At 52.5% G+C, this 24,694-nt stretch overlaps 8 protein-coding genes across 8 annotated transcripts; 4 read left to right on the top strand and 4 right to left on the bottom strand.

Moving 5' to 3' along the window:
- Positions 1–1,227: 1,227 nt before the first annotated feature.
- Positions 1,228–2,732, top strand: GMORB2_2130 (Protein of unknown function (DUF1640); the record flags this gene model as incomplete). Its single annotated transcript, XM_035464110.1, has 4 exons — positions 1,228–1,390; positions 1,599–2,044; positions 2,139–2,369; positions 2,454–2,732. 4 exons carry the CDS (start codon positions 1,228–1,230, stop codon positions 2,730–2,732), a joined length of 1,119 nt encoding a protein of 372 aa, XP_035319820.1.
- A 445-nt stretch (positions 2,733–3,177) lies between these two features.
- GMORB2_2129 (kinetochore protein NNF1) lies at positions 3,178–4,064 on the top strand (the record flags this gene model as incomplete). Its single annotated transcript, XM_035464109.1, has 2 exons — positions 3,178–3,563; positions 3,770–4,064. 2 exons carry the CDS (start codon positions 3,178–3,180, stop codon positions 4,062–4,064), a joined length of 681 nt encoding a protein of 226 aa, XP_035319819.1.
- A 962-nt stretch (positions 4,065–5,026) lies between these two features.
- Positions 5,027–6,558, bottom strand: GMORB2_2128 (PH domain; the record flags this gene model as incomplete). Its single annotated transcript, XM_035464108.1, has 2 exons — positions 5,027–5,885; positions 5,975–6,558. The coding sequence occupies 2 exons, from the start codon at positions 6,556–6,558 to the stop codon at positions 5,027–5,029; spliced, it is 1,443 nt and encodes a 480-aa protein (XP_035319818.1).
- A 7,068-nt stretch (positions 6,559–13,626) lies between these two features.
- GMORB2_2127 (Nuclear transport factor 2 (NTF2) domain) lies at positions 13,627–15,438 on the bottom strand (the record flags this gene model as incomplete). Its single annotated transcript, XM_035464107.1, has 4 exons — positions 13,627–13,914; positions 14,003–15,034; positions 15,109–15,183; positions 15,247–15,438. 4 exons carry the CDS (start codon positions 15,436–15,438, stop codon positions 13,627–13,629), a joined length of 1,587 nt encoding a protein of 528 aa, XP_035319817.1.
- Positions 15,439–17,282: 1,844 nt separating this feature from the next.
- Positions 17,283–18,200, top strand: GMORB2_2126 (mRNA turnover protein 4; the record flags this gene model as incomplete). Its single annotated transcript, XM_035464106.1, has 3 exons — positions 17,283–17,473; positions 17,536–18,015; positions 18,137–18,200. 3 exons carry the CDS (start codon positions 17,283–17,285, stop codon positions 18,198–18,200), a joined length of 735 nt encoding a protein of 244 aa, XP_035319816.1.
- A 1,295-nt stretch (positions 18,201–19,495) lies between these two features.
- On the bottom strand, positions 19,496–21,228 carry GMORB2_2125 (U1 small nuclear ribonucleoprotein 70kDa; the record flags this gene model as incomplete). Its single annotated transcript, XM_035464105.1, has 4 exons — positions 19,496–20,196; positions 20,584–20,689; positions 20,727–20,893; positions 20,967–21,228. 4 exons carry the CDS (start codon positions 21,226–21,228, stop codon positions 19,496–19,498), a joined length of 1,236 nt encoding a protein of 411 aa, XP_035319815.1.
- A 505-nt stretch (positions 21,229–21,733) lies between these two features.
- Positions 21,734–22,318, top strand: GMORB2_2124 (large subunit ribosomal protein L43; the record flags this gene model as incomplete). Its single annotated transcript, XM_035464104.1, has 3 exons — positions 21,734–21,772; positions 21,839–21,921; positions 22,027–22,318. The coding sequence occupies 3 exons, from the start codon at positions 21,734–21,736 to the stop codon at positions 22,316–22,318; spliced, it is 414 nt and encodes a 137-aa protein (XP_035319814.1).
- Positions 22,319–22,710: 392 nt separating this feature from the next.
- On the bottom strand, positions 22,711–23,769 carry GMORB2_2123 (triosephosphate isomerase (TIM); the record flags this gene model as incomplete). Its single annotated transcript, XM_035464103.1, has 4 exons — positions 22,711–22,742; positions 22,851–23,453; positions 23,555–23,625; positions 23,732–23,769. The coding sequence occupies 4 exons, from the start codon at positions 23,767–23,769 to the stop codon at positions 22,711–22,713; spliced, it is 744 nt and encodes a 247-aa protein (XP_035319813.1).
- Positions 23,770–24,694: the final 925 nt, after the last annotated feature.

Below are 24,694 nucleotides of genomic sequence, written 5' to 3'. Positions count from 1 at the left end.
GTCTTCTCTTTTCTTTCTTTCTTTTTTTTCTCGAGGTTTAACGTCCTTTTGTTTTCCCCCATCTTTGTCCTCTTTTTCGTTTCACGTCTCTTTTTCTTCCATACCCTTTTAATGGTTTCGACATGGTCCCACGGGTGGGAGCGACGTTTTTTTTTGTTTTTTTGTCTTGTCTTCTTTCTTCTTGTCTCTGCTCTTCTTGCCTTTTCTTATCTTATTCGTTGCTATATGGTGGTGGTAAGAGAGGAGGAGAAATGGTTACTTTTTTTTATATACAGGTACTCATGCCCTGGTCTTTCCATCTTACATCTCTCCGTCACCCTCTCCTCTTCTTCTGGACGAATTTCTTATGTGTGGTCTTATCTGTTTTCCTCTCCATCTTTCCTCTGGTCAGCGTTGAAGCAAGCGAGGCTCCCCAGGAGAAGACCACAGGGGAAGAAGGAGGAAGAAAAAAACCGAGGACGAAAGGAACCCGGAACAATGAGAGACAAGGTGCATCAGTACGATGCAGAGTTTTCTATGGGCAGAAAAAAAAGGAGATGTTTCTTCTATTCATAAACAGGTTATAGGTAAAAGGGGGAAAGCGAAATAAACGAGCGAGACTCGGGTTGTATCAATATCGTGTGATGTGTGATGTATGCTCTGCATGAATGCATGTAATATCATTATGGTGTGCTATCTCTCTATAAAACGTATCATCACAAGATGGCAAAAAATAATTGATGAATGTCGGTACATGAGATCCGTACCATCCAGGAGGAATGGTGGGGGTATTACGGGGAGGGGGAGTTGCTCAGGCTGGTTAGCATCGGCATTATTCCAAGTGGACCCTCTACTACCCTTTTTCCCTCTTTCTTCCTCGATGAACCGGAACCAGTGAGCCAAGCACGGGCAGGACTTGAGACTCGAACATCATCATCCACCCGCCGCGACAACCGAATGTTACCGGAACTTGACGACTGCCCAAACACAAGACTGCTGTGGGATCAGTACGCGCACGCAGAACTCTCCATACACATCGTGGCAGGATCGCAGACTGTACGCGTCGCAGAGACGACATAATATTGAGGGGGGGGGATACCAAGGGGAAGGCAGGGGGGGACGGACGACGACAAGACAAAAAGGCGACAAAAAGAGAGAAGATATACATACAAGAGAGAAGACGACAGCCGAAGAAGAAAAAAGAAAACAGAAAAAAAAAATGCCACCACTCTCAAGAGCATTTCTAGGATGGCAGAAAATCACCCTTCAGACGGCGAGAAGAAGCGCGACGACGGCGACGGCGACGGCGACGGCAGCAACAGCTACGAGACACCGAAACCAACCCTCACAGCAGACGACCAGACGATGGGGCAGCAGTCTAATGAGGAGGCACGGCAAGGCCATCGAGCCCGTCAACCTTGGGGATGTAAAGCCTGATGATGGTGATGCAGAAGCAGCAGAAGCAGAAGCAGAAGAAAAGGGTATAGCTACCACCACCACCAGAAGAGCAGCAGCAGAATCAGCAGCAGAAGCAGCAGCAGAAGCAGCAGCAGCGGCAGCGGCGGCGGCGGCGGCGGCAACAACAACAGGGAAAGCAACAGAGATGGGGACAGGGACAGGAACATCCGCACCGTCCTCTCAGGCCCGCACCGTCCCGGAAACGAGCATGGTCAGGACGGAAGACACGGGTACCACGCACGATAGCCGTCAGGAGCAGAAGCAGCAGGAGCAGTGGCAGGAGAAGCACGGGGAGAGGGAGAGAGGTGGTGGTGGTGGTGGTGGAGGAAAAGACGGAGAGGTTGACAAGGACGAGCAAAGACATACAGGTCCGCTGGACAAGGTGCTGCAGATCAAACCGCCCGGACGGGAAGGGACGCCGGGGAACCCGCTCAGGCCGCCTCCGTACGTGCACCACTTTGACAGCTACTCTCTCGTCAAGCAGCTGCAGGAAGAGGGCTACACTACCGGGCAGGCGATCGTGGCCATGAAGGGGATCCGTGGGCTCCTGGAGCATAATCTAGCTATTGCTCAGGATAGTCTGCATAGCAAGAGTGATGTTGAGAATGTGAGTTTCAGCCCAACTCCAACCCCAACCTCAACCCCAACCACACACACACACACACACACACCCAAAAAAAAAAACTGACACACACTTATAGGAGACATACCTCTTCAGTGCGGCCTGCTCAGAATTGAGGCAGGAAATCATGAATAATAGACGCCTGCAGGACGAGCAGACCCGTCAGCAGAGGACCCTGCTCCAGCACGAGGTGGACATACTGACGCAGTCTCTCAACCAGGAGGTCCTGTCTCTCAACCATCGCATCAGGGGGATGTTTGACGATAGGAGGATGGCTGTAAGGGAGGAGCAGAAGACGGCGGATAGCTCTGTGAGTATTCTCTCTCTCTCTCTCTCTCTCTCTATCCCCCCCTCTCTCTCACAAAACAACCACTAATCGCCTCTTCTCACCCAGATCCAACAAATCAACTACAAAATCAGCACAAGCCTAGTCAGCGACTCCAAATCCGAAATCGAAGGTGTGAGGTGGATCCTCATCCGCCGGTCAGCACTGGGCATCTTCTTCATGGCCATGGTGACGCTCGGCACGATCCGGTACGCGTCGTACCTGATGAACGAGAAGAAGGAGGACGACAGACGGAGGAGGGAGAAGGAGGAACAGCTGCGTAGGGATGGAGGGAAGAGGCATCACAACTCTGCTGCGGATGCGGCTGCTATACTTTCGGCGAATTAGGGAGGATTCATTGACGTTGGCAATGCTCATTCTTTTTCTCCTTCTTGTCCTGTCTTTCTTATTCATTTATTTCCCTTTCTTTTGCATGCATACAGCGGTGGGATAGACTACGGTATTTGTTGACATGACACATAGCACATCTATATTAGCTAAATAAGCCGAACAAGTAAAACATGAAAAGTTGCACGAGTAAATTACCAGGCAACGGAAAAGATCTATCAGATGGAAGAGTACAGAATATGATGTCAGTCGATCGGTCAGTCGGTTGATCCAAAAAAAAGAACCACCCCACGACGTCACGTGTGTGCACCTACGCGACCTCGAAACGCGCCCTCAACACAGAGGATGCGTTCATGACGAAGAGTACAAGCACAGATACACATACACGCACGTACGCACACACAACAAGACAAGGACGCACGGACTCAACAGCCCAGATCAGACGATGAGTAACGTCCCGGAACGGTCCCAAACGCACGCCCATCAGACCTCATCCCTGGATGCGACGAGGGCAGCGTCGACGTCGACCCCCGCACCGGGCCCGCGCGCGACCCGGCTAAGGGACGTCTACGGCCAAGCCCTGGAGCACACCCTCTCCCGCCTGAGCGACGACAACCTCTCCGGCTGCTACCCTACCGTCTCCTCGCGCGCCGGTCCCGTCCTGCGTCAGGTGCAGGCCCAGATGGTGGGCAAGCTGGGCGAAAAGTGCCGACGGGAGTTCGACTCCATCCTCGAGGCCAGGGCCGTGGTGTCGCGACTGAATGAGCTGGATGTGTTGGTGACCGAGGCGAAAGCTCGGAGGGATTCAGGTGTAGATGCCCCTCAAGTTTTGTGAGTTTCCCCTCCCCTCCCCTTTTTATCTTCTTTTTTTTTCTGTCTTAGATTAGGGAGAGAGAGAGAGGGAGAGATTGAATATATATCAATTGTTGATATCTTCTTCTGTCTTGAGAAGAATATATATATATATATATATATATTATTTTATCATAGGCCAAAAAAACGCTAACAAATGCTCTCTTATCTTATATCCCCCCCAGACCAAACACGTTACCACCCGATCGCATCATGAGAGCTCATCTCTCCCGTACATTATCCTCTCACAAATCACAGCTCAACGCCCGGCTGCAGACGTCTCAGGCCCAGAACGCCGTCATGTACGACACCATCCGTGCGCAGAGGGCTGAGATAGGAGAGCTGCTCGCCAGGGTCGAGGCCGCCGCCGCGGATGTCAAGGGGGCCAATGCCGCCCTGGGTCCCGTGGCCGATCAGCTCGGTCTCGAGACTAGGGAGGGTCATGCCGCTGTTTTGGCCTCAAGGAAGGAGACATTGTAGGGATTATTTTTCTTGGATGGGGGGGGGGGGGGGGGGGGGGGGCGGGGGGGCTCTTTTTTTTTTATATATATGTCTTTACTCGGCATGAGGATGACTGGCGTACAAGTACATGATTTTTTTTTTGCTTTCTTCTTTTTGTTTTTACCAGACTTGGAAAAAAATGGTATCAAGATATATATCACTCACTGCTTGTTTTCTTTCTGCGCTCGTACCACCTTCTAATGAATACCACTTCTGATACAACACCACCAGTGCCATGTATGCAATGTATGTTTTTGACCGTATGTACTAACTATATATATATATATATGTACAAATTCTTCCCAATGACCAAAAAACCAATAATATAACATAAGTATTCGAAGAAAAAGGGAAAGAAGAAGAAAAAAAGGCCAGATGCAATGGATACTATGCTTTAGATGAAAAATAAACACTCCCTATGCGCCCGCCTAATGCACCGACGCAGACCCCAATGCCAGGAAATTTTTTTTCCCTCGTCGTATACAGATTGGTTTTTTGTTCTTGTTTTGTTTTGTCATGTGTGTGTGTGTGTGTGTGTGTGTGTGTGTGTCTTCGTTTCCTAACAATCGTTTTTTTTTTTTAAAAAAAAACCGACTCTTTTTTGCGATAAAAAAAATAAAGTCAAGTGTTGCCCTTGAGGGTTTTATATGTCCTAGATTGTTCTTGAACAGAATGTTGCATGGTGTCGAGGTCCAGAGACAATATAATGTATAATCCAGTCATGTTCGTGAGTTAAGAAGAGAAAGAGATCGGATCCTTGGTGTTTGCGTGTTGTTTTCTTCATGTATGGAGGGTGTCTTCGGTGTTTTTGTGCGTGTCGTCTTTTCCATGCATGCAGTGTCTGTTCTCGGTGTTTCTGTGTGTGCCGTCTTTTCCATGCATGCAGCGTCCTTGGTGATATGCTGCTTCCCTGCTCCTCTGCTTCCCTTCGCTCCGCTCCGCTAGATGCGCATGTTCTCCGTGTGTACAACCTGCCAGGGACCGAAAAACTCCACCTCCCCATACGCCGGAGGCAGGACTCGCACCATGCGACCGGTTGACCAGTCGACGAACCACTTCTTTCCCTGGCGGATGATGAAGTTGGACTTTCGCGGGCTCCGGAAGAGCAGGTTGCTGTAGCAGAGCTTGGCGTACAGCAGGTCGTGGGCCGACGACCAGCGGTGCTCGGGGACCCATTTCCCAGAGTGCGGGTCCACGCCGTCGTTGTGGTACGACGACGAGCTCAGGCGGCGTGAGGGGTCGAGCCGCGGGGGAGATCGTTCGTCGTCGGCGGCTGGGGGATGCTCATCCACGGCTTGGTCGTCGTCGGCGTCGTCGTCGTCGTCTTCTTCTTCTCCCTCGATGGCCAACGCCGCCTGCCTGCCTCGGCGTGGCCCGTCCTCGTCGGCGTCTGGCGCGACGCGTGACAGCTCGTCGTGTTCGTACAGGCTTGGTAGGGGGGCGGGCACGGACGACCGCCGTCTGAGCGTACGTCGGCCGGGGGTGGCATCCTGCTCGGCGTCGGGAGCGGCGTCGGGAGTTGCGTCGTTGTCGTCGTCGTCACCGTTGCCGTTACCGTCTTGCTGAGACGCCGACGGAGCCTCGGGCTGTCGGGCGGGCGAGGGGAGGCGGTACCACCGTACACGCTGGACTCTCGGTATCGACATGTCGCGGGGAAAGTCGCGATCGTCGATGGGGAGGGCGAGGTCGATGGCGGCAAAGAAGGCCTCGAGCCATTGGTTGAAGGTGCTGAGCTCGATGCAGGACAGGAGAAACTGATCCGTCTCGGCACGTACGCGGATGACGTATCGGCGTCTGGTGCTGTTAGCAGGGTACGGAACCATGGGCGGTGCGGACCGTATTCGAGGATTCGAGGTCGGTGACCCAACCACGTCAGCCCGGGCACTCACTTCTTGTAGTCGGCAGCTATGCCGGCGTCGGCGTAGAGCAGACTGTACGACTTCTCGAGCTTCCCCTTGCGCATCCACGGAGGGTTGTCCGGGCTGATCTTGGGCCCGTCCTGCGGGGTCCTGCCCCAGGTCCGGTTCTTCTTGGCCTTGTACAGGTTGAGGGCGGTGCCGGTGAGGGTGACGTAGGTGGCGTGCCAGCGGCGGTCTTCAGCCCGTCTTGTCGTGTCCTCGATCTCGTGCTTCTTCATGAAGATGCCCTCGAGGTCGATGGAGCTTGAGTAGCCGGGTAGCGGCTCAGGGGCGGCTGAGGGGTCGGCGGGCGACGACGTGGTCGGCGCTCCCGGGGCGTCGGTCCGCGATGGCGCCGAGGTTGAGGGCTCTGCGCGAGTCGGTCGGGGGCCGCGGTAGCGGGGGTCGTCGGACCTGTAGGGGGGAGGGGGCTCGGACCGCCTCGGGCGCGCGGTCATGATGGACCGATAGTCCTGGTCCATGGAGATGGCGCGGCGAGCATCGGCCGGCGGCGGCGGGCCCTGGCGGGTCGGCGGTCCATGAGGGAGAAGCGAGGGGTCGTTGCGCGGATCCATGGTCGTGTATGTTCTACTCCGGCGCAGACGTCTTACGTGGCAGTCAGGTATATATATGTCAAGGAGGATGGGAGGATAGGGCCCGAGGGCGGCGACCGGGATGGCCGGGCAGTTGAGGCGACCGGTGGCAGAGGTCTGACCCGGTAGGCGGTCGAGGTGAGAAAGAAGGGTGAGAGAGAGAGAGAGAGAGAGAGAGAGAGAGAGAGAGAGTGAGGGAGAGAGATAGATGAGAGGAGAAGGGATCGAGGTGAGTCTTTTCGAGATGAGATTTTTCTGAGATGGGAGTCTTGAGGCGAGTGCTCGGGAGGATTGATGTGTGTGACCACGACTTGACACCAGCTCACGTCTTGATGAGAGATGGTGTCAAGCGTGGACAGCGGAGAAGGATGGTGAGCACTGCAACTGGAGGTAGCATCTATCGAGCTCGGTGCTCGGTGCGTAGGCGACTGGGCGGGTACCGGTAGATGAACAGAGGTAAGGGCTCCGCGTATGGAGTTGACGTAGAGATAATAATCATAACGAAGTGGCACGAGACATGTCGAGGCTATTGGTGAAGATTGAAGATTGAGCGGGGAGGATCGATGACAGAGGGAGAAGGGCAGGGAACCGTTCCAAAAGACACTTTTATGTGTGTGTGTGTGTGTGTGTGTGTGTGTGTGAGAGAGAGAGAGAGAGAGTTTCTCCCTTTCTTTTCTTTCCCGCCTCTTTTTTCTGATCAGGTACGAGTAATCTGTAGTGATGGTAAGATTACTCGGTAGCCGGTTGAGAGAAAAGGAACCCAAATGATGAAGGAGGGGCCGAGAAGGGGATAGAGATGGAGAGAGAAGAGAAAAGAAGAAAGAAGGAAGAAGAAGAAGAAGAAGAAGAAGAAGAGTGAGTGAGTGAGTGAGTGAGAGTGAGAGTGAGAGTGAGTGAGAAAGAGAAGGAGAGAGACTTGTAGTCGATGGACTCGTCGTCTGCAACCTGCGGTCGCGCGCGTGCGGTGGACCCGCCAGGCTGCAGAAAGGGGAATAAGAGAAGTCCGGGAGAAAGAGAGAGAAGGGGGGGGGGGAGAGGAAAGAAAGTACCCTTTTTTTCTCTCTCTCTCTTCTTCCTCCTCTCCTCTCCTTTCCTTTCTTTTTATCTTTGCCGGAGAAGGACTAGGAAGAGGAGAGATGGTGTTGTGTAGTTGTGTAGATTGATAGACAAATAAATAAAAGAAAGAAGAAGAGAGTTACGAAAGACGGAAGAGGGAAAAAGTAAAGGGGACGCAGACAGAGAGACGAGAAAAGCCGACGGATGGACTTGGGCCGCCGGCAGAGAAGAAGCGAGTGGAGGTTTCTGGAGGAGAGTGGCGGTCGATCAGTAGTCCTTGGCATTTTGACGGTCGGTCGGGTTCGGGGAGGATTTGGAGGGTTTGATGGGTTTTGATGGGCGTGGATCTAATATGATGGATGATGAGACGGGAAGAGCAAAGCGTCGCATCACGGCAGATTTTTTTTTTTTTTTTTGGGGGGGGGGGGAGGGGAGGGTGGAGGGACTATGGTAGTTTCGGTCTCTAAACAGGGATTTAGGTAGGCGAGTTACGAGAAGTACTGGCAGTACTATAATCACTCCGTACCGGACTCTACTCCGTACGAGTAGTAGCATGTTGTAGTAGATATATATATTCGAAATTTTTTACATCTATTACTGTATGTAGAGTGGTAGTGAAGAGTAAGATGCTACGTGGTATGCTTCTCGGTATTGGGACTCACTCGAAGACGTCGATGAGTCTGGAGGAGCTGATTGGACGGCAGGGTACCTGGATGATGCATCCGTGAGAAGAGGGAGAAGGGAGAGGAAGAAAGAGAGTCATTATTCTCCGGAGAGTGGACAGTTGCGGTCCATGCTAGTATTACTCGTGCTCGAAAGCTGGATATGTCACGGGTAGCGCACTATTCCGCTCACTACATTCTGTCTATACTGTCTATGATCTGCTCTGTCTACCACTCCTGTCTGCTCCGTACACCTGCGTCTACATGATGCCTATACTCTGCACACTCTGCACACTCTGCACACTCTGTACACTCTGCACACTCTGTACACTCTGCACACTCTGCGCACTCTGCGCACTCTGTACACTCTGCACTATCATCTGCCTGTAAAATCGACTGTTAAAGGGGAACCTTTTATAAAACAAGATAAAATAAGATAAATCAGTGCAGGTGGAATGGGAGTGCAAAAGGCCCAAGGAAAGAAGGGAGTCAGTGCAGGAGACGCTAAGCTCATTCGGGGAGGAGGTCGTTGTCACCTGTCAGGGATAAAGGCCAAATATATATATATATATATATTAGAATATTAGAATATTAGAACATTAGAACATTAAAATATTAAAAAAAGGTTAGGAAGGTACGACCAACACACTCTCTCGTACATTATATCTCTAGCAGAAGAGTGGCCAGCGACAGACCATCACATACATACCCGTACCCTCCCTCTGATGATGATGCTATCCATACCCGGAGTAGTACTATACGTAAAGAGGAGTGCCCTGCGACGATACATTATACATGGCGAGCGGTACAATCAGATCCTAGTCGTATCTCATGTAGTGATACTAATCCTGTACGGTGCATCGATACAGTACGTAGATTGCAAACTGTGATGAACCATCAGGGTACGCCTCTTCCGTCACGGCCAAGCCTCAATCCTCATCCAGGTCCCACGATTAATAAGATGAAATAAGAAAATGGGAAAAGATTCAAAAAATTCAAGGAGAGAAAAAAAAAAAAGGAAAGAGAACACATCTTCTCACATCTCTTGGCTGAGAGTACCTTTTTTTTTTTTTTTTTTTCCACATTGGACCATTGCGACGGTGGGGAGAGGAGGGGATTGTTTTGCTGCATCGATCGGCAGGGTAACCCGAGTGTTACGGGATGCTACAAGTAAGAGGTAACAGATTACTAGAGCCCGGTCATGATGTAATATGTATACATATGTATATGTGTGTGTGTGCGTGTGTATTTTTCTTCTTTACATTTCTTCTTCTTTTTTTCTCTTCTTTTTTATATAACAAGGAATAAAAGTTGAATAGAAGATAATATCAATACTCCGTACACATTCTGTACTCCGCAATACTCCATATCACATGTACAGTAATGATACTGTGTGAGACCTGGGTGGCCTATCGGGGAGCACGATATACCAGATCTGTACAGAGTCCATCTCCGTCCCGCTCACGATCCGCACCGGTATCGGTATGAGCACCCCCCCCTCCGCCGTCCGTCCGGGCCTGGCCGGTGAGTGGTATGGACGCATATCGCGGCATGCAATATCAACGTCCGGAGTCCTCGAGCCCTAACGCTCTGCGCACGGTCTGCACCGCTCGCGCCCGGCCGGCTGGACAGAGCTGGAGCGGTTCCCCACCCCACGGACAGCGTCGGACTGCCCTTGGGACCTGGCATCAGAGGGACCTGGCATCGGCTGTCGTTGGCTGATCAGATCAGAGCCTGTTCAGGACCACACTCTCTTTGCGTGTCCGCTGCTGCCGTACATTGCTGCCGTACATTGTCGGGATTTTACTACTCGGTAATACTACTGCTCTATATGACTACTGCTCCGTATTGCTGCTCCGTATTGCTGCTCCGTCCCGCTGCTCATCACATGGTATATATGCTCGATTCAAGGGATACCGACTACAGAGTACCCGTCACGCGCACATGTACTAGTTAGTGATGGTAGTCACCACCACCTACGTAGTATCATTTCGTACACGCCTGTGCTGTTTCGTACCTTGCCCATTCGACTGCTATGCGTCGTACAGTATTGTAGTAGGTAGTATCAGTAACCGTTCTACTACTGCTATATTACCCCGGAGTTGGGGCAGTAGAATATATATATATATATATATATATATATATTTATTTACATCTCTCTATCTCTTCATCTCTTTCTTCTTTCTCTCCCCTTCCTGACCAATGCCCGAATTGTCATCTACTACACCTTGTGCATATACAGTGCATGCAGGGGAGAAGAAGAAAGGAGAGAAGGGAAGAAGAAAAAAAGAAGAAAGTCCGGCGCGTTAAACAGAGTCATGATAACACACACACATATACACACCCACATACATATACACACCCACATACATATACACACACATATACATTGACCTTTTGACCCATGGTAGGCCCCCAAAGTCCCCCCCCCTCCCTCTCTGCTGGAGCTGTCGGAACTTTTGGTAAACGCCGTCGCGGTGGGGGTGTGGCCTTTTTGGCTTTGTGGAGCTTGGCACCTTTGCAGCTGGCTCCATATTTTCTCTCTCTCTCCCTCTCCTCTCTCTCAGAATGTCGTATTTCACACATCAACCCCGTGACTCTCGATCCCATGTCTTGGTTCATGATATTCTCGTCTTCTATACCGAGTACATGCAATACTATCCCGTACGACTCCAACATTGTAGCGCAGAGAGCGAGTACATGTGCCGCACCGGGTACTTTTTTTTTTCTCTTCTCTTTCTATTTTTCTCTTTCTTCTTCTTCCTTTCTTTCCTCCCTCTCTTTCTCAAGGTGGGTTTTTTTCTTTTTCAAAAGAAAATAATAAAAATAAAAAGCCCTCATCCATCCATCCCTAGTCTCATTATTACCCCGCCACATCTCTCCCGTCAGCGTACGGGAACTTTTTTTTCTTTCTTTCTTCTTTCTTCTTTCTTTTCTTTCTTCTTCTTCTTCTTCTTCTCTACCTATGCCCCTACCCCTACCCCTACCCCTACCCCTGCACCCGCATCATTCCTCCTGCTTTTAGTCTAGACTCGCTCGTACAGGTGGAAAGATCAAAAGATCCCGCTTACGTACAGCTTTTTATTTTATTCTTGGGGTAGTTTTTATTTATGTATCAAGAAAATAATCCATCTTATGTAATTTGTTGTCTTTCTTTCTTTGGCTTCCCCTTTTACTGCATCACTGCAGAGAGATTATCCATATTTCTACGTCAATAATCAAACCCATTGCACATTACTCGTACATTACCCGTACTCGGTCGGACGAGCTACCAAGCATGTATAATCTGCACATACAGAATAATCTGAAAAGGGGAGAGGGGGGGGGAGGGTTCGAGTTTCATTTTTTCACCGACTGGATTCTTCCCTCTGATCTTCTCTGTGTGGGCTCTCTCTCTCTCTCTCTCTCTCTCTCTCTCTCTCTCTCTCCTATAAGAGTAGACTAGGAGAAAGCTGGAAAATCATCAATCCGCCCCCCGCCCCCCTTCCTTCTTCCCCGTCACGCGGGGACTATGGAAATCCGGCACATCGTAATTTTCCTTTCCTTTCCCTTGTCGAATAGCGTCACGAGAGTCAGACTCCTAGATTCCTTATCAGAGATCGTCAATCTCAAGAGAACGATACCACCTAAGACATCACAAAAACAGGTACTAAAATCACGTCATACATACATCCATCTAATCTGTACCCTGTAGTAAGAGGACAAGCAGACACGCAAAAACACACATACAGAAGGGAGAAAAATAAAGAAGATGTAAAGAAAAATGTATGTATCATATATATATATATATTGAAAAAAGGAAAGAGAAAACGCACATTACTCTCCAAGGCGACACGACACCACTGTCCGTCCCACCACAAACCGTCCACCGCAGACCGACCCGTCCCCCACACTCGGACGACACGTACTCGTCGTACAGAGCCCAACACTCTCAACCGCCCTCCCGTCTTGGCATCGCGCACTGACAGTGACGTGACGTCTATCAACTATATCTAATCTGTATATGTATACGGATACACTAAACCCGTCCCTACCTCTCCATACATTGTGCAGGTATACTCGTAAGGATATCCGATCGACTATCGGGGGGGAGAAGAAAGAGAACATCTCAATGCATCCCCAAAAAAATTCAATGAAAAAAAATACAAGATTTCAAGATAAACATGACTGACTACATATATACATTTTACGACTTAGCAACTTGAAGCAAGTCATCACCACGATAATGACTAATACGAGGTAAGGGTATTGCTCATCTGCCGATACTCTCCTAACCCATCAATCAAAGCGACAGATCCAAAAAAAAAAAAAAATCTCATCAGCTCAACGTCTGCCATCCTGCAACCTATACAACACTCCATCTCATAGTCCCGACACTGGAATGCCTCTTTCATCACGCACGCATATTACACACACACACACACACACGCGCGCGCGCGCGCACAGATGTTACCATGTCCATCTCAGTTATTTCCCTTGAATTTCCATTCAACCAAACTCCTCCCCCCTTTTTTCCTGTATATATATTTTTGTAAAGCCTATCCGCCCCACAAGGGATAAAAAAATAAAGACCAGGGCAGAATATGATACATGCAACCATCATCATCCACATGCTTGTGCATCCTCTTCCTCTTCTCCCCCCCCCCTTTAACCTACCCCTCTTCCTCCATGCTATCGTCCCCAGGACCCGAGTCCCTCCATCAGAGTATTGCTCATCGAGAACGCGTTCTCAACCAGAACCCTCCCCCCCCCCTCCATCCTCCTCTTCCATCTGCTCCACAAGAAGATGAAAACAAAAGACACCAGCCAATTAAGGTAACCCCTACCCTACCATGCCACGTTCAAGGCCGTGACAATCGCAAAGCCGACGCTGCGCCAAATGCAAAACCAAGACGTTATAAAATCGAAGAATAAAAAAGAAGGTCTTGGGGAGGAAAAAAGACACAGAGAAGAAGACAGTCGAGAATCAGAAAAGAAGAAAAAAAAAAGGTGGAAATGGCAATGCGGCTCCCACCAAACTCCAGATCCTATGCTGTCGTGACCGAAAAACCCCACTCCTCCGGTTGCTTTCGTAGTTCTTCTTCCTCCCTCTCCCCGTTTGCTGGAATCTAGACCGATGGCCGTACATCCCCGAAATGGGGTCAGCAGGTTGGCAGAGGAATCGGCTGACATTGCCAGCAAACTCATGCCCGGCACCTGTTGAGAGGGAAGGGAAAAAAAGAAGAAAAAAAGGACGGGCAGATAGACTGTCATCTTCAAGGTTGCCGTGGATACATCCAATCACCTCCGGAGGATCTGCAGATACCTGACATCAGAGTAAAGCAGTTATGCCTTAAGCGTTGGTGGCCTGGGCACCACCACGGCCGCGCGGGGCGCCGCCGCGGCCACGACCCTGTCCAGAAAAGTTACCCCTCGGGCCCTGGCCCCCGCCGCGGTTACCGTTGAAGCCGCCACGGCCACGCTGAGCACCGCCGCCACGTCCGTAGCTGTTTCCGCCGTATGCGTTTGTCTTGGGACGGCGCTGCTCGACGATGATCTGCTCGCCGTTGACAATGTGAGGGTTCGAGTTCAGGGCACCCTGGTAACCCTCGGTCGTCTTGTACTCGACAAAGGCGCAGTTCTGTCGAGATGCTGTCAGCTGGTCTGTCGGGACGCCATCTCTGGCCGTACCGGTACGGCCCCGGGCTTTACAGGGACACCGCACTTACCTTGTCGCGGTTGATGTCAAAGTACGCCAGCTCGCCGTGGGCCTCGAGCGCCTTCTTCAGGTCGGCCTCCTGGACCTTGTCCGTCACGTACTTGACGTATCCGAGCGTACCCTCCTTCTCCGGGGCAGCAGAGATAGACTGGGGCCGGTTCTGGCGCTTCGCCTCGGAACCGGCCGTCTGCCAGCCAGAGGCTTCCTTGGCAGGGGCCTCAGTGGTAGCAGCAGCTGCGGCTGCCGTGGGCGCAGCCTCGGCGGCGGGGGCCGCAGGGGCGGCGGCCTGGGCGGCAGCCTGAGGAGGGGCGCGGCTGGCCTGGGCCTGCGCAGGAGGGGTGGCCGTCTTGGGCAGGGGGACAACCGGGCGAGGACCGGCAGCAGCAGCAGCACGGCTGGCCCAGGTCATGGGCCTGGAGGGGGCGGCCGGCTCAGGGGCGGCCGGAGCCTCCTCGACCAGCTGGGGCTCGGCCTTGACGGCCGGGGTGTGGGTGGGCTCCTTGGGCTCCTCGGCCTCCTTGGTCGTCTCCTCGGCCACCTGCTCGGCAACGGCAACGGAATCCGCATCGGCGGGAGCGTCGGCCTCCCGGGCGGGCTCGTCGGCAGCGGGAGCGGCAGTGGGAGCGGCAGCGTCGCCATTGACCTGGCCCTCGTGGGCAACCTCCTCGAGCTTCTCGTCGACGGCGTCGGCCTTTAGGTCCGCAGACTCCTCCTTGGGGGCATCGGCGGCAGCCTCCGTCTCGGCGGCGGCAGGGGCAGGGGCATCTTCGGCCTTGTCGGCGACGGCCTCGCCCGCAGCCTCCTCGGCGTTCTCGTCGCCGTCCTCGTCAATGTAGCGCAGGATGTCGTTGAGGACAAAGTAGCCCGACGGCTGCTGGGCCAGAACAAAGGTCTGGACGAACTTCTTGGGCTCACCGGTCTTGCTGGAGATCTCACCGATGACCTGGATGACGATACCCTCGAAGGAAGCCTGCGAGTCGACGTTGGAGATGCGAACCTTGCAGTCCTGGAAGTCGAGCTTCTTGATGCGCTCCTGGATGGCCTGAGGGAGAGGGAGTGTCATATTAGCTTAGGCTGCCTGGCTCCAGATTTGGTCAGGTATGGTAGAAGACGTACCTGGCGACCGACAGAGACGTTGGTGACCTCGGCTTCGATTCCGCTGACAAATTGAGAACGCTTGCCGTAGAAGAGCTAGAGAAGAGTTTAGCTGGACGGAACGTGATCAGGACGGTACGCAGGGGACAGGGAGCATACGTGGAGCTTCTCGGGAGACTTGCTCAGGGTGGTGTAGTACTGCTCGACAAAGTACCAGCCAACCTCATCCTTGGACAAGTCGTTGCTAGCACCCGAAGAGCTGGCAGGGTCGATGCTGGCAGGGGCGGCAGTGTACTGGTCGGCGGGAGCCTTGTACTGGTCCTGGTGGGCAAAGTTTCCGTTGGTAGCCATGGTTGCAGATTCGTATTGGGTGGCGGGGCTCCACGGAACCGTGAACGGAAGGAGTATTTTTGGAAGAAGAGGGGTGTTCGGACTGTCGGGAGATATCGCGAAGGTGTCAAAGAGCTCGGAAGCGACGAGGTGCGGGTGATGATCCTGCGAAAGGGACCGGTCGTCGTGGCCACCTCTTAGGTGTTTGTTGATAGACAGCTCGCGGCGAGGGCCCAATGAATGATGGGGCGACGAACTATGGTGGAAGGAGGAGGGATCGGAGGGGACGGGGAGGGAGATAGGAGAGGATGGGATGCGGAGGATGGCAGGGCGCGCTGTGGGGATGCGCGGATATGTAGGCGAGGAGAAGAGAGTTCAAGAGGAAGGGAGAAAGGAAATGGAAGGGGGAAAAAAAAAAGAGAAGGATGTGTAGATGACGGGGGAAGAGGAGGAGCGGTAGAATGCGCGTGGGAGATGAGAACGCGATGGACGGAGCGGTGGAAGTGATTCGGAGTGGAATGTGGCGATGGGGGGTAGAGAGGGAGAGAGAGAGGGAGAGAGGAGGTCCGAACAAGGTCGTGAGCAAATCGAGAGGAATATAGCGGAGTCGGAAGAAAGCCGTGGATGGCGGCGGATGAGGAAGAAAAAAAAAGAAGAAAAAAAAAAAAAGCTACTAATAATTATTAGGCCCCAGGTTGGACATGAGGCATGGTCCGTGCGCTTACCGTGTGTGTATGCGGCGTGTGATGTGTGCGCAGAGGGTGAGGGCATCTATCAAAAGGGCAAACAAGCACAGGGAGAGAGGGGCGGAAGGAAGCTGCGTGCTGGTGGCAGGGATTTATAGTAGAACCTCAGGGGTTACCCGATCACTACAGCTTCTGATACTTCCCGTGTCCATGGTTGACGTACTTCCATTCAGTTCCCCCGTTCACACAGTACCGTGATGGCTTGACAGTCGTGTCCCAAATAGAAATTAACCAGTACAGATATCAGCTGTGTGATGTATATCAGTATCATTGTATATATACCCAGTACAGGTAATAAATAACAGTACGGGTAGCACACGAAAACAGCAATCTACCCTGTTCCTGCCTGGGGTGATACACGATACACTCTCCTCCCTCTCCCAACCAGTAAATTCCCCCCTCTTTTTTTCTGTGCGTGCGTGCGTGCGTGTGTGTGTGTGTAGAGGTGTGCAGTGAGTGACGCTGTGTACATCCAAGGGGTCATCCATGCATTGGGCCGTGTTTGCGTGCCCATCTGATGATACTGCCCTGTATAACTGTTCTAGCCTCATTTTGCCTGGCAGCCCAACGTCCAACGTTACCCCGTACGCTGTAGACGGCACTCCGGCAGAGCAAGGACAGTATGTGTGGCGTAGATGTTGAGCTGTGTGGCTGAATGGCTGAATGAAATTCCTCGGTGAGGTCTCCGCATATTCTCGGTGAGAAGCAAAGCAAAAACTGCTGCTGCGCGCGCGGGGGGGGAGGTTCGTTCCCTAGAGAAGAAGAAAAATTGTGGGTTTTTCTGATTGGCAGAATTAGCACCTACCATAGTTGCTGACCATGAAATTTGCACACGTGAATCCAACCTAATCGAGAAGGAGGGAGGGACCCTCGAATATGATTTTTTTTTTTTTTTGCACAATCTTATCAGTTCGGTCGGCCTTGTGTTTTGCAGTTTCCCCCACGCCCAATTTTCTTTCAACACCACCACCACAAACATATCAACTTGACGAGAAAGACCACTGCCTTCTTCTGATCATCCTTCTCCTTCTCATTTTCTTCTTATTTTTCTTTCTTTCAGGAGACTGTAAAAGAAAACAGAAGATAACGAAGAGATAACCCAAAAAAAATCCAGTCATCATGCCCAAGTCGAGACGCTCAAAGGTCGTCCACATGACCCAGGTCGACAAGAAGACCAAGGATCAAAAGGAGCAGCTCTTCCAAAATATCCGCGATGCCATTCCCGAATACCAGCACTGCTTCGTCTTCGGGGTCGACAACATGCGCAACAATCACCTCAAGGATGTCCGTCGTGAACTGTCAGACAGTCGGTATGTTTCCTCCCTCTCTCGTCCCAACGCATACCCAGTCTGACGGTCGGAACGCTCCGAAGCCTCTTCTTCGGCAAGACCAAGCTCATGGCCCGCGCGCTCGGACAGAACCCGGACGACTCTGCCGCCCCCGGAATCGAGGGTCTGTCCCGCTACCTGGCCGGCAACGTCGGTCTCCTCCTGACCAACCGCCCTGCCCAGGAGATCCTCGACTACTTCGACACCTTCACCCCCGTCGACTTCGCCCGCGCCGGCGTCCCCGCCACCCGCGACTTCTCCATCCCCAGCGGCGTCGTCTACTCCACTGCCGGAGAGGTCCCCGTCGAGCACGACGTCCCCCTCGAGCACTCCATCGAGCCCGAGCTCCGCCGCCTCGGCGTCCCCACCCGCATGGTCCGCGGCAAGATCGTCCTCGGCGAGGAGAGCGGCGAGGGCGACGGATACACCGTCTGCAAGGAGGGCGAAATCCTCGACTCGAGGCAGACGAGGCTCCTCAAGCTTTTTTCCGTCTGCCTGAGTGAATTCAAGGTTCAGGTCATCTCGTATGTTTCCTTTCTTCTTCTTCTTTCCCTCTCTCTCTCTTCTTCTTCTTCTCTCTCATCTCCCCCTTGTCTTTCCGCCACCTCTCCTTCTTTCCGTCCTTGTCTACTAACAAATTCTTAGCTACTGGACTTCCGAGACTGGAGAAGTAACAGAGGTCAACCCCGACGCTATGCAGGCCGATTGAAAAGAAGAGAAGAAGAAAAAAAAAAAGCTTCTTGTGCCTTTCTACTTCAGTTTACATTCCTGTTTTTGATACTTTTCTTTCTTCTTTTTTTTTACCATGGCGCTCGAGGTGCAATGCATTCTGGTTCCCCCATCCCATAGAAGGTGGTGGTTGGACAAGAGGAGGACAGACAGACAGACAGACAGACAGACAGACAGAGATGTTCTGTGTTTTATGACATGACTGATACCAGCGTGGATATTTCCTCTTTGATTTTGCTGCTTCTTTTTTCTTCTTCTTTTTCTCGATACTATGGGGTGGGCGTTTGGGATACATACACACATACACACACACATAAAAAAAAGAGATGGATAAGGGGGGAGGGGACAAGGACAAAGTCATGTGCCAAGGGGTTGTGCTAGGTAGGTAGTATATACTACATAGTAGGATCATCTTTGAAGATCGAATCATCCATGTTTCTCCTGTATTTGGCATGGATAGCACAGAGGTATACATGCGTTCTAGTGCTTCGATGTGATTCTTCTGCATCTCAGCATGAAAAGGCACTCTTGACGTGGCATATTCTCTCTCACTCTCACTCTCTCTCTATATATATGTATATTAAATACTAGTACAACCGTCTCCCTCTACCTCTAACCTTGCCATACGCTTTACCATCAGAACATATTCTACCTCTCAGTCTGTCTGCAAACATCGCGGTGAGTAGATATGAAAAAAAAAGCATCAGGTCATAGCCTTACCTCTGACCTTACCGGTTATTTTCCCCTTTGATAATAAGAACAACAATGCCGTCCGAAACGGATAAATAGCATCCTCGGAAATACCCTCCCATGGAGTGATATTTTTTTTCTTTCTCATCTTCTTGAAACCCAACCGCCTTCTCCATAAACCGCGCAGAGCAAGAAAAAAATCAATGATAATACCCTACCTCCCCCGTATTGTACAAAAAGAAAAGAGAGAGAGTGTGTGTGCGTGTGTGTGAGAGAGACAAGAAAGAAAAGGAGAGAAAGAATTACCTTGACCCTTTTCTAGTATGTCCTGACCTTTGCGTACTCATCTATAATACTTCCCTTTTTCGTTTTCTGTCCCCCCCCCCCCCCCCCCACCTCCCTTTTTTTTTGTGCGCAGTAGACGGGCCCATTTGTCGACGAGGAAAAAGGGAGACGAAGGAAAAGGAAAGGGGGCAGAACCCACCGGACGAGTAGGTTTACAAGCAGCATACTTTCCCCAGTGTACCGATGGGACTTCTTTCTTTTTCTTTCCTCTTGTGGGAGAGGAATATCTCCGAGTCCACTTTAGTACCGGCGAGACTTGCGGGAGTCGTCGTAGCCGCCACCGTCGTAGGCACGCTTCCGGCTATCATCGTCCCTAGGTGGTCGGTCATGGTCGCGCGGAGGGCCACGCTCACGTTCGCGGTCACGGTCGCGATGTCCAACCTCCCGACGGCCGCCGATAGGTTCCATGTTGCTTCCGGTGCGGCGGTTCTCGCGATCTCCGCCGCCACCGCCTCCGAATCGGTCACCTCCTCGGTAGCCGCCGCCGCCGCCGCCGCGCCGGTCATCGTACGAGGGGCGATCACGATCGTTACCACCGCCAAAGGAGCGTTCGCCACCATTCCTGCGGTCAGATCCAGGGCCAAGGGGAGCATCTCTGGGCGGGCCGTTACCAAAGCCGCGGTCACGGTCACCACCACGGGGACCGCCAAAGTCACCACCACCGTCTCTCCTGAAGCCACCACCGCGGCCTCCACCGAAACCTCCGCGGAAGCCGCCTCGTCCGCGACCGCCGCCGTCGAACCCCCTGAACCCGCCGCGATATCCGCCGCCGCCGAAGCCGCCGCCCATGGGACGTGAGCTGACGGCCTTGGTATAGCCGCGACCGCCCAGTCCGCCACCCAGTCGGCGGGGGAGCCATGAGCGGACGGTGCGGCCGCGCTCGACGTCCAGCTTGACGTTACGGTCCTTGATGCGGATTCCATCGCATGAGTCCAGCGCCGCTACTCGTGGGGGGTGCACCCAGGGGTGCACGTGTCAGTTAAGAAAAACATCTTACCGAACAGCTCGAAAGGGGGCAAAGAGGGAGAGAAGACAGGAGTAAGAGTATGCGCAGACTGCAAGGAGGGGGCATGCTTGAGGGCCCCCCCCCCATCCTTTCGAGTTCGCGTCTGGCAAGAAAAGGAAAGAAAATATCTGCCCTCAGGGGAAGGGCGAGCTTGAGGGCCACAGCTCCAATACCATTGCTCCTTTCATAATCGGCGGGAAGGGGAGAAGAAGTGAACCGCAAAGGGCTTCTTATGATTGAAAGGGAGAGGAAGAGGAAGAGGAAGAGGAGGAGGGGGAGGGGAGGGGAGGGGAGGGAGGGGCATCTGTTGCTTCATATTTACCTCTCATGTCCTTTTCGCGCTCGAAGACGACAAAGGCATATCCACGATGCGCCTTCTTCTTCTTGCTGGGCTTTTCGTGCGCGTGCGTGTCCTTGACAATGCGGATCTGCAAAACGGAGTGTCAGTCCATGCAACTATCTGACCAATGCATTCAAAAGTAAAGGGTCGCAGTTCAATCGTACGCGTTCGATGGGACCAAAGCGTCCAAATTCGCGCTCGAGATCGCGCTCGTCGGCCTCGTAGCTGAGTCGAGCGACGATCATGGTCTTGAAAGCATCGCCGCGGATGTTGGGGTCTTCACTCGGCTTGTCTGTCACGTCTCTCTTGTCAGCCAGCTGGTGATGGGACAGGAGAAGGGTACGGAAGCGATGGGACAAACTCACAGATGGTGGGTGCATCCTTGCGCAACTGCACAACGGCAGCCTCCTTCTCGCGCCTCTTCCTGTCGCGCGCCTCGAGCCAACTCTCGGTCGGCGTGTACTCGTCCGTCTCCTTGTACTTTTGCAGCTCGGGGAGGAAGGCGGCCAGGCCTTGGATGGCGGCCGTCCTGCGCTTCTCGGGTGCGTAGTCTGGGTGTTCTAGCCATCGCAGGGGGGGACGCGCCGCGAAGAGCGCGAGAAGGTTGGGCGGGAGCTTGTCCGTCATTGTGCGCAGGCCCTCCTCTCTCTCGGTATATGTATAGATTCCAAGAATATATATATCGAGGAGGATGACGGATGCGAAAGAAGGAGAAGAAAGAAAAGAGAAAAAGGCTCGCCCAAGAAGGGGGAGGGGGTTTTTTTCGGGTTGGTGATGCACCTGCTTTGTGTCGTTGTGGATGATGGCGCTTGCTTTTTTTTTCTTCTTCTTTTCGGTACTGAAAAGGGCTGCTGCTAGTAATTCTACCACTGACCGAACAGTACCGACTTAATATTACAGCTGGGATTTCAGACCTTTCTGCCTTGGGCGAAGGGGGAATGGGAATGGCCCATGTACGACGAGAAACGGGTCATGTAATGATAACGGGTGAGAGCCATGCTTTTGCCGATATTTATCCGCATCATCTGCATTGGTCCCCTTCGCGACGAGCAGCAGGGGACGTGAAATCTAGCGGATCATGAATTCTTGATCGGGTTCATCACTAGCACCACCACCACCACCACCAGCAACAATGACAGTCAAGGCACTACAGAACGTGGCCCGCGCCAGGGTATGCTTCCCTTCTTCTCCTTCCATCAGTCTAGCGTATTCCTTGTCCCGCTGACCTTTTCCCCAGAATGGCGTCGGTGCCTTTGTCTTGCAATGCAAGAAGATGGAACTCCACTACTGCGACTGGGCCGGTAGTTCCAAGGGCATGAAGTGAGTTTTCAATCCCTTCCTCTGCGAGATGGGAGAGAGAGAAGACGGAAGTGGGTGTGCGGAGGGGCAGGTTGCCGTGGCTAACCCGACATGCATCCGTCACAGCGGCTTCATCAAGTCCCTCCTCCCCAAGTTCGCCGCCGCCAACCCCCAGATCGAATTCTCCGTTTCCCCCCGGCCGGGAAAGCATCCTGTCGTGACGGGCCACTACATCAACGGCCGCAACAAGCCCGTGTGCGTCCGAAACATGACGCCCTACGAGATCCTGCAAAAGGTCGAGCTGCTGCGCGACGCCAGCGGCGAGAAGCTGAGGCGCACCAACAAGGCCATCACGAGCAGCAACCCCAGCGTCAGGGGTGTCTGGTCCCCGTACCATGGCCACGGCATGTCTGTATAATCTCTCTGGGTCGTCACCTTCGTCGTCGCTGTCGGGAAAGGGGCCTTTCGGTGACGGCTGGGCTGGTTGTTGGCTGATTCTACGAGCGCTCTTTCCATATACTTTTACTACTACTACTACGACTACTGCTACTACTACCACCACCACCACCACCACCACCACCACTACTCCTTGCTGTATCAATTGTGGTCAATGTACATCTACATCTAGCATTAGGCGGGAATGAAAACGGTTCACGCCAAGATTTATCGAAACGGATGAATCTTCTTTTGTGCATCTATCTTTTGAGAAAAGCCCCCCCTTCTTCTGTGGTCATGTCCAAGATAGTCTTCTCCCATTCTGGGCTACGAGATCAGGATCATCCTTTGAACTATGTTGTGAGAAGAAGAAGTTTACTGCTTCCTAGAGTTGACAATTTCGATGACTGCAGATTAGAGGCCATGTCAGCGGGTTGTTTCGGCGTGTGTGTGTGTGTGTGTGTGTGCAGAGCAGCCTCGAAGGGGGAGGAGGGAAGGGTAATGTTTGAACGTACAGGCAGGCTTGAGGGAAGCACCGCCGACGAGGAAGCCGTCAATGTCGGGCTGCTTGTTCAGCTCGACGCAGTTCTTCTCGCTAACGCTACCGCCGTAGAGGATGCGGGTCTCGTCGGCGACCTTTTGGCTGACGCCCTGGAGCCACTGGCGGATGGCCTTGTGGACGTCCTGGGCCTGCTGGGTGGTGGCGACTTTTCCGGTGCCGATGGCCCAGATGGGCTCGTAGGCGATGACGATCTTGGACCAGTCCGAGATGTGCGACTTGAGCGAATCGAGCTGCTTGCTGACGACGTCGATGGTCTTGCCGGCCTCGCGCTCCTCGAGGCTCTCGCCGCAACACCAGATGACGCTGACGCCGTTCTCGGTGGCGTACTTGGTCTTGAGGGAGACGGTCTCGTCGCTCTCGCGCAGGACGGTGCGGCGCTCTGAGTGGCCCAGGATGGCCCAGTCGACGCCGACGTCCTTGAGCTGCTCGACCGAGATCTCGCCCGTGTAGGCGCCGTTGGGCTTGTCAAAGACGTTCTGGGCCGCCACGCCAATCTTCCTGTCCAGCGTCTCGCGGACGAGGGTCAGGTAGATGGACGGAGGGGAGACGACGACCTCTGCGGGGGTCCAAGGGAAGGGGAAGGGGGGATTAATTTCAGTTCGATCGGTAAAATCGGTCTTGGGGGTGGAGGCGGGCAGAGTACGATGTGAAACCTACCGGCGTTGGGGTCGAGGCTAGCGCTGTTGAGGCTGTTGACGATAGCCTTGATGGACGACGTAGAGCCGTTCCTATGTTTTTGAGAGAGAGAGAGAGAGAGAGCAGAGGTCGGTCAATCGTGGGATGGGAGAGAAGAGAGAGGACGGGAGGGAGGAAGAAAAGGATAGGGGAGCTTACATCTTAAAGTTGCCACCGACAAAGAACTTGCGAGCCATGATGGGCAGAATGTGTACTTTCCTCGTACAAGTAAGTGTAGAGACAGATGGATGTACTAGATTGGGGCGGAAGAGTGGAGGTGATGATGGCAATGGAAGGATTTAGTTCTGAAATGCTCTTGAATTTGCCGCGAGCAAAAGTAGCTCAAGTGTCATACGAGAGAGTATTAAAAGTAGCTCCATCGTTCGATTTGATGAGGGGCAAACCCAGCAGCAGCAGGCCACAACGCGTGCAAGTGAGGGGTGAGGCAAGAGGTACACCGTACATGTTGCATGTAACGAAATTAGCACCAGCCTAGCGTTTTACCTCCAGCTGACGGCATGTTACTGAAGAGGGGCTCCGTTATGCTCCGTAATGTTCCGTATGATACGTCCTGGAACAGAACGGTAATACGAAGTATTATATAATGCTTTAACATGTACTCCGTACGACTCTTATTAATATAATCCGTAGTTCCGTAGCCGTCTCAATGGTGATTCTACCTTGCTACAGTGTCTGCCCGCCTTTCATCCGTGCATCTTGCATCTCACTTTCCTAAAGAAACTTATCCATAGTAGTAGCACTACAACACCGTAGTAATATAGCACCGAAAAGCTTCGCATGCCCCATCGCATAGAAGAAATGATAATCATTACTGCCTTGACTATACCGTACACCGTACACACCCGATACTTTCCTTCATCTTCCCTGAAGCCGAGGTCCTCCTCCCATCTTTACTCCATCCATCTAGCCGGGTCCCGCGCGCCTGCAATCCTCTCATTTTCAACGTTCCAAGTACTACTAGTCTACAACATCTCTCACGTGTGCAGCTGTACATGTATATATATGTATATATATAGTCATCATTCATTCAAGTAACTGCATCTAAAAACAAGACTCGAAGAAACAGAAAGAGTCGTGAGAGAGAAAAAAAAAAAAAGAGGA

Source organism: Geosmithia morbida (assembly GCF_012550715.1).
Source record: "Geosmithia morbida isolate 1262 chromosome Unknown scaffold_12, whole genome shotgun sequence".
Lineage (NCBI taxonomy): Eukaryota > Fungi > Ascomycota > Sordariomycetes > Hypocreales > Bionectriaceae > Geosmithia > Geosmithia morbida.
Note: the sequence above shows the minus strand (reverse complement) of the source record. Positions and strands in the feature narration are given on the sequence as shown.